This window comes from Nomascus leucogenys, chromosome 4 (assembly GCF_006542625.1).
Source record: "Nomascus leucogenys isolate Asia chromosome 4, Asia_NLE_v1, whole genome shotgun sequence".
Classification (NCBI taxonomy): Eukaryota; Metazoa; Chordata; class Mammalia; order Primates; family Hylobatidae; genus Nomascus; species Nomascus leucogenys.
This window is the reverse complement of record NC_044384.1, coordinates 76029731-76038246: the sequence shown is the minus strand read 5'-3', so window position 1 is coordinate 76038246 and position 8516 is coordinate 76029731. Positions and strand designations below refer to the sequence as shown.

Genomic DNA, 8516 nt, shown 5'->3' with positions numbered 1-8516 from the left:
AGTCCTGTCCCAGTTTCTAATTAATATGTGAACCAACTTTAAATAAGAAATGAATGCACCTTGCCCAGTATGTCTTTCAAAAATACTAATTTAGTTTATATTTCTTTCAGATTGTAGAGTTAAGGATTAGAGCCCACCCTTCAGAATTTAATATTCACTTAGCAAGGAGATGGTAACTTGGGTAGTGTTTATTGAAAAGTTATTTGCATTTTCTGTGTCTTTCTACTACTATCATTTACCTATGACAGAAACAGATTTTCATTTTGTGTTATTATTGAGATTTTTTTCCAATTAGCTTTTTGAAAGCAGCTTTCACATCCTTGTTCCGCAAACTGTAGATCAAGGGATTTAACATGGGGATGATAATCGTGTAGAACACAGAGGCCCACTTGTCTTGGTCCAGGGAGTAGCTGGATGTTGGCCTCAGGTACATAAACATGACTGTACCATAGAAGAGGGTGACGGCAGTAAGGTGAGACCCGCAGGTGGAGAAAGCCTTAAGGCGGCCTTCAGCTGAACGCATTCTGATGATTGCAACAAGGATAAAGGTATAGGAGATGAAGATGATGAGGATGGTGCTGAATTCAATGAAGCCACACAAGCTGAAGAGCAAGATCTCACTGATGTAGGTGTCTGAGCAAGAGAGGGCCAAGAGTGGTGGGATTTCGCAGAAGAAATGATTGATGATGTTGGAACCACAGTAACTCAGGCTGAAAGTGAGGGTAGTGTGGGCTATTAAACTCACTAGACCAGCCAGGTAAGAGCCCAGCATGACAGCCAAGCAGACCCGCTTGCACATGAGGGTGCTATAGTGGAGGGGTCGACAAATGGCCACAAAACGATCATAGGCCATGGCTGCCAGGACATAGCACTCAGCATCCACAAAACCTACAAAAAAAGCAAACTGGGTGGCACAGCTGGAGAAGGAGATAACTTTGTGCTTTGTTAGGAAGTCAACCAGCATCCTGGGGGCAATGGCTGAGGAGTAGCCCAGGTCAACAAAGGAGAGATTGCAGAGGAAAAAATACATGGGTGTGTGAAGCTGAGTGTCTGTTATAATCAGGATAATCATACCAACATTCCCCACTACATTAACCAGGTAAACTATGAGGAAGACCACAAAGAAGATGATCTGCATCTGAGGGTCCTGGGTGATGCCCATGAAGATAAACTCAGTCACCATTGAGTGGTTTTCTTTATCCATTGCTTCACGTGTATGTGTGCCTGGATTTAGTTTTTTGATGGATGTAGTAAATTCCCTGTCACTGAAAATATTCAAACTAAAGACGAGCAATCATATGCCAGAGATATTGCAATATACACATATATGTATTTATCTATTGTGTATATGTGTGTACATATAGTTCTACAGTAAATTAAGGCTTTGTTTAGGATGATTCGTAAAAATCTTTCCAGTAATTAGATTCTATGACCAATAGAATAACTCAAATGCTTTGTTAAAATGGTGATGTGTCCTCTCCATGTGCCCATTGACAGCATGAGGAGGTGTTAACTTCTTGGGAATGGCAAGTTCTGCATCTCCAACGACCTTGGTGCTCTGGGGTCATTTATCACATGATACTAGATGTTTGACTCAGTCTGCACAATTGTGTGTCTTATTAATGAGTAAAGAAGAACAGTGTTGGGTATTTCTTCTTTCTAAAAGAAAGCAAACATAAATTCAGATAATGAATAAACTTTAATTTTCATTACAGGTAGACATAGAAAGGAAAATAAGTGACACAAGGACCTCAAAGTATAACACATCACACATATACAGAAAGTGAAATACTTGGAACAGAAGATCAGACATACAAGAAAAGACAGTAAATGATAATTTTTAAAAAGCCAGAGTTACTGAGTAGCACGAGAGAAATTAAAAAAAACATATTTCTGATTTAAAAAACTTGTATCCATAACATACAAAGACATTTTAATACCTAATAATAATAAATCAAACAATCCAATAAGAATTGGTCAAAAATTTCAATAGATACTCACCAAAGGAGATAACTGAATCACAAATGATTGTGTAAAATCGCTCAAATATTCATTAGGGGAATACAAGTTAAAAACACAATAAAATAATGTTACACACTAATGATTAAAATTTTAAAAGACTGACTATACCAAGTGTTGACAAGGAAATGGAGTAATTGGAAATTTTATCATTATTGGTAGAAATGTAAAGTAGTACAACCACTTTGGAAAACCTTTTTGTAGTTTCTTATAAACTCAAAAATATGCATACCAACTCTATGATTCAGCCTTTAAATAACCCTGAAAACAGCCTAACTGTACATAAGTGACAGGGTAAGTAAATTGGGGTATGTCCATAAAATGAAATGCTACTTAACGATTAAAAGAATCAGATTATTGATACATACAACGTGTTGAATGAATCTCAAAATAATTAGACTGAGAGAAAACAACCAGATAAAAAAGCGTATACCTTGTGTGATTCCATTTATAAAAATCTAGAAAGCTTAAGATAATGAATATTGATAGGAGGTAGATCAATAGTCACCTGGATAGAGGTATGTGTGAGGTGGAGCAGAGGGGAGGGAGTATCAAGAGGCATGAGAAAACTTTTGGGGGTAATGGATTTATTTACTATTTTGCAGGTGATAATGGTTTTGTCAGTGTATACATATATTAAGGCATATCACATTTTATATTTCAAACATATTTAATTTGTTGTACGTCAGTTATACCTGAATAAAGCTACTACAAATAAAGAAGAGAATACTTGCCCCTACTGAAGTTCAGCTATTTCTCACTACATGTGAATGCAGACATCCCTTCAGAGGTTAAATTGATGAGGAAATAAAAACTTAGGTTGAGGGGGCTGACAAAGTCACTTGCTGATTCTGTGAGTTGCAGGATCAGCCATTGAATTTGGGACTACCAATTCCCTATGTAGTGCTGTATTCATTGTATTCATTTTTTCCCCATTTCCTCATGCAGGAATTTTAAAATAACCTACCAGGAAAAACAAAACAAGCAACAACCACAAAAAAAAAAAAAAAAAGATGACCTAATATTTGTCAGCATGTTCTTCAACTTTAGCAAGAGAAAAAAAATCCTATTGTTGAAAAAGGACCCATCTAGCCAAATTTATACTTATACTTTATGTATGTATGTATGTATGTATTGTTAAGACGGAGTTTCGTTGTGTCTCCCAGGCTGAAGTGCAGTGGCATGATCTCAGCTCACCACAGCAACCTCCGCCTCCTGGGTTCAAGCAATTCTCCTGCCTCAGCCTCCTGAGTAGCTGGGACTACAGGTGCTCGCCACCACTCCTGGCTAATTTTTCTATTTTTAGTAGAAATGGGATTTCACCATGTAGGCCAGGCTGGTCTCGAACTCCTGACCTCAGGTGATCCAACTGCCTTGGCCTCCCAAAGTGCTAGGATTACAGGCATGAGCCATTGTGCCTGGCCTATACTTATACTTTTATAGATGAGGAAACGGACTCAGACACTAATTAAAATGCAGATACCAGACTGCAGTATTTATAGGACTAAGAGATAACTTTGTAAGAAGCACTAGGAATCAGGACTCTAATCCACAGCTGGGTATGTGCCAGTCAATCCATTTCATTTGATTGGAAAATGTAATTATAAAATAATTCCTTCCTCCCTTGTAGATTTGAGGCTCTGGTTAAATAAAGCAGTGTATGAGAAGGTGCTTCAGCAGCCATAAAGCATCCTGCCTGTTCTCATTTACAGTGGACAGACAATTTCAGGTTTTACCATCTGCTACTCCAGATTTTCAGCACAATACTTAGCTTCTTGAAGTCATAATTTTTCATTTGTTCATTGAGACTAAGAATGCCTCCCCTAACAACTTTCTGTAAAAATTGATTAGAATATATACCAAGGGCTGAATTTAGTGAAATCATGTGTTAGGTGCTTAATGCAATTGTCCATTGTGTGCAAGTACAGACGTTTTAATTTATTAGAAGAGTATGCACTCATAATTTCTAGAAAAAATGTTTCATGCTTATTCCCTAGAGAGGATGTATCATGAACTGCCTGAACTTTTAGGGAGACATAAATTTAATTCTGTAGTAATTCCATTAAATGATATTTAGAGACAAAGTTGTAATATTCAAAATTGAGCTTGACTAAGACAAAAGGAAAGAAAACCTCTACGCTTTTCTTTTTGGTCCCATGTAGCCAACGTTCGGCCCATTAGACTCTTAAAGAAATGGTAGAATATTCAGCAAATAAGCATATTCCATTGTTAATAATAAACTCAAATATTTAACAAAAGACCAGTACAAGTATTCTGTTATGGAAATAAATAAAGGAAAAATGTATTTTAGATTTCTGTGTATCACTTGTTTTTTCAAGTTCATATGAAAAGAATAGTGAAGCAAGAGTCTGGAGATCCTGGTTATAGTCCTATGTTTTTTAAAGAATAAATTGTTTAATCTCAGTAAATTGACACATTAGATGCACCTTCCTTATCTGTAATATAGATGGGGTGGCGAATACAAACTCTGTAGAATCTTCCATTCCTAGCATTTTTTGAATTTATACTTGTAACGAGATATCCTAAAAACCAAACTTATGGTTTTGTCTTTTTTTGAAATATTAAAATGGCAGGGACCCTGTGCCAAGCAGAACCCATGCTCAAAGGGGCACTGGGCAGCGTAACACTCCACCCAACAGGTCACATCGCTTTCTACATTCAGACCTATGACTTGACCTGCTTTCTACCTGTTGGTGAGAGGTTGAGTGTTCCTCTTCTTTGATGGGTTGTACCAAAGATATATTCTGAGAAGAATCAAAACACAGTGAATCAATCTGGTCGTTGTCTGAGCTACAAGCTCATCCAACCCTTGCTCCTGTGTGCAGGAGGTATTTAAGTGTTACAAACAATTCCCAGAAGTACTTTATGCACTCACAGGAAATACAAAGATTCGATGAACTGTGATCCTCCAAGGAATTTCACTCTCTTCTCCTTCAAATTGAATGATAAAAGAAGGAAACACAGGGGAATTTTTTAAAGCATTCTAGTGATAATTGACTTAGTGAGAAGCACTGCATGGGGTGTTTCGTGCAACCTAAAGATGTTTACATAATGAGAATCAGGGAGTGGTTAAGAAAAGTCTTTTTGCTGATGCCTGAAAGTCTTTTGAAAGAGGAGGTTACTTTCTGTGTTTTATAAACTGGCATATATGTATTGCTATAATGCTTAGAAATAAATACAGAGTTATTTCTAATTAAAAACAAAAATAATGGAACACAGGGAAACCCTGGGTGGTGTTAGATATTTCTATTACCTTGATTGTGGTGTTGATATCATGGGTGTTTTCTTGTCTAAACTCATCAAACTGTACACATTAAATACGTGTAGTTATCTGTGTATCATTTATAACTCAGTAAAGCTTTTTAAAACTAATTTCAGGTGGCATAAAAGAGCTACCACAAACAAAGTCTTATTGAAATTCCTTGGAGAAACCAACATTTACCTATGAAGAAAATGAAGAAGCATAAATTAAAAAGCAGTAATTCAGAGTTCTATATACCTGTCACCATGAACTTTCTGATGTTTCTGGTCATTTTCTGTAAACTGGAGGCCACTATCCTTAGCAAACTAACGCAGGGACAGAACATCAAATACCACATGTTCTCACTTGTAAGTGGAAGCTAAATGATGAGAACACATGGACCCATAGAGGGGAAAAACACACCCTGATGGAGGGTGGGCAAAGGGAGAGGATCAAGAAAAACAACGAAAGGATACTTGGCTTATTACCTGGCTGATGAAATAATCTGTACCACAAATACTTGTGATGCAAGTTTACCTACGTAACAAACCTGCACATGTATCCTGACCTTAAAAATTAAAAAAAAAAAGAATTAGTTTATATTTTCTTTTAATTTTTACATAAAAGACACTTCAGGTGCTTCCTTTGGCAAAAAGGAATTTTTGATTTCATTCACTAGCGGATTGAAGAACTTCTTTCTGTTTTTAATCAAAATGAAAAAGGATCATTGAAATTTCACTCAGGCTTATCTTTTTGCTGAAGCACTGACAGGGTTCTTTGAAAATAGATAAGAAACAGCTAAAGGCCCAGTGCAGTGGCTCACATCTATAATCCTGGCACTTTGGGAGGCAGAGATGCAAGGATCACTTGAACCCAGGATTCAAGACCAGTCTAGGAAACATGGTGAAATCCTGACTCTACCAGAAAAATACAAAAATTAGCTGGGCATAGTGGTGTGCACCTGTGGTCTCCAGCTACTCGGGGGGCTGAGATGGGAGGATCACTGGAGTCCAGGAGGTCAAGGCTGCAGTGAACTGAGATTGTGCCATTGCATTTCAGTCTGGGTTACAGAGCCAGACCTTGTCACAAACAAACAAACTAACACTAGAAAAGTGTCAACCAGAAAAGCTGTAGGTATACAAAACATACACTAAAGTGGGGATTTGTTAGTAATGTCAGTAATAATCGCTATAGACAACTAAGCATTGATGTTTCTCCAGGAAGAACTGGTGGGACAAGACAATGCCAGCTGCTTCTGGCTACCAACTTTTTTCCTAGAGTCTCAGTTTTTACCAAGAGAATATTGAGTATACAGACATTGGAGGAGACCTTCTATATTGTTCATTGCCAGGAAGGCATAAATCATCTTTCTATAGATGAAGGGACCTATAGAATCCACTCTTTTTCAATCAGATGGACAAGAGAACAACTGAAAGTTTCAGCTATTTAACAGTGTGGAGACATCTATAAATAAAAAAGTTTTAGCTATTTAACAGTGTGGAGGCATCTATAAATACAAGATCTTTAATGAAGATCTATAATAAACACTCTAGGGAATGGGAGACAAATTTGCGGTCTTTCTTACCCCTTGGTCATTAACAACAACAAAAAAATTGTGGAAAATGACATCTTAGGGTAATTTCTGGAGGAGTGCTCTATCCTATCACATGTGAGGCTGTTCTAATATCTAGTAACATCCTCTTTAGTAACTTGAAAAAATTATAAATAACTTACTTCCATACATAATTACTAAAACATTATGTATTGCTATAATTATTAAAGAACAAATACATGAAAAGTTATTTCTAATTAAAAAATGTGTGTGAATCTGGCATAAGGGACATATATCTGGAATTGAACATTGTAAGACAAATTAATAAGATTTAATCTTGTTTGAGAGCATATTTTGGTGGACAGGGAAAGGAAATTAACATTTTTAAAGAACTTTTATTCACTAGAGATGCTGCAGGGCTCCTTCACACATGTGATGAATTGAATGTTTTGGGGCTAATGTTGTCTCTGGTTTTAGATAAAATTAGTGAATTTCTTATTTGTAGATAAAGTGAGTGACTGAGAGTTAATTCCCATTTCTAGGGTTACATAGCTTAATGAGGTGGATAGAACAAAAACACCCATCTGTGTATCACGTTCATGCTTTTATTCCTTTTATAAGAAGGGTGAGAAGATCAGCATCCACAGGGCTAAGATTCTCACCCAAGGAAAGAATTCAGGGCACCTTGACAAAAGTTTTCATTTTTGATCTCATCATATATATTCTTGAGGAAAATAGAATGAAGGAAAGATAAGATTCAAATGTTAAACCAAAAAATGGGATTAAGTGAGTAAAAATTTTTATGCATTTTTTTTGTAAATTTCAAGAGAGAAAAATACAAATTTGTTCCAGATTTCTATTAAACACAAAAGAACAAAAACAATAGGAAAAAAGAGCAGTTTTAAGATTCTCATTGCCTGTACAATTGAAAACCACTTAGGAAATGCTATTTGACCTGAGGGGCATTTCTTCTATGCGTCCTCACATACAGTTTACTGTGTGATGCAGTGAAAAATATCCTCAATTAATTTCCTAGAGAAAATACAATCAAGAGTTTGCTTAGTTTTGTTTTTCCCTCATAAGATCCTTCAACGTAGTACGCTCATAGACATAAAGGAAAAACACTTTAATTATTGAATTTCACTATTCCAAGTGAATAACAGTCTAGATTAGAATGAAAGAAAATGGAATGGAACTTTTCAGTGGACAGCGGGAATACTCACATGTGTATGTGTGTGCATGATGTGTATATACATACACACATGAATTACACATGTATGTAGCATGTGGGTTCATACTGTTGTTTCTAAACACAATTTAAAAAAAAATTTATTTTTATTTTTTATTTTTATCTTTTGAGATGGAGTCTCTCTCTGTTGCCCAGGCTGAAGTGCAGTGGCACGATCTCTGCTCACTGCAAGCCCCGCCTCCTGGGCTCACGCCATTCTCCTGCCTCAGCCTCCCGAGTAGCTGGGACAACAAGTGCCCGCCACCAGGCCCGGCTAATTTTTTGTATTTTTTAGTAGAGACGGGTTTCACCGTGTTAGCCAGGATGGTCTTGATCTCCTGACCTCCTGATCCACCGGCCTCGGCCTCCCAAAGTGCTGATATTACATGCGTGAGCCACCGCTCCCAGCTAAACACAAATTTTAAACATACGAAGTTGTTTATTAGTTTTTGTTT

The 8516-nt window shown here is 36.8% G+C and overlaps 1 protein-coding gene across 1 annotated transcript; it reads right to left on the bottom strand.

Moving 5' to 3' along the window:
* Positions 1–208: 208 nt before the first annotated feature.
* Positions 209–1222, bottom strand: LOC100605035 (olfactory receptor 5AR1). The gene has a single exon (XM_003275294.3). The coding sequence runs from the start codon at positions 1202–1204 to the stop codon at positions 272–274; it is 933 nt and encodes a 310-aa protein (XP_003275342.2). The 5' UTR covers positions 1205–1222; the 3' UTR covers positions 209–271.
* Between the last annotated feature and the right edge of the window lie 7294 nt (positions 1223–8516).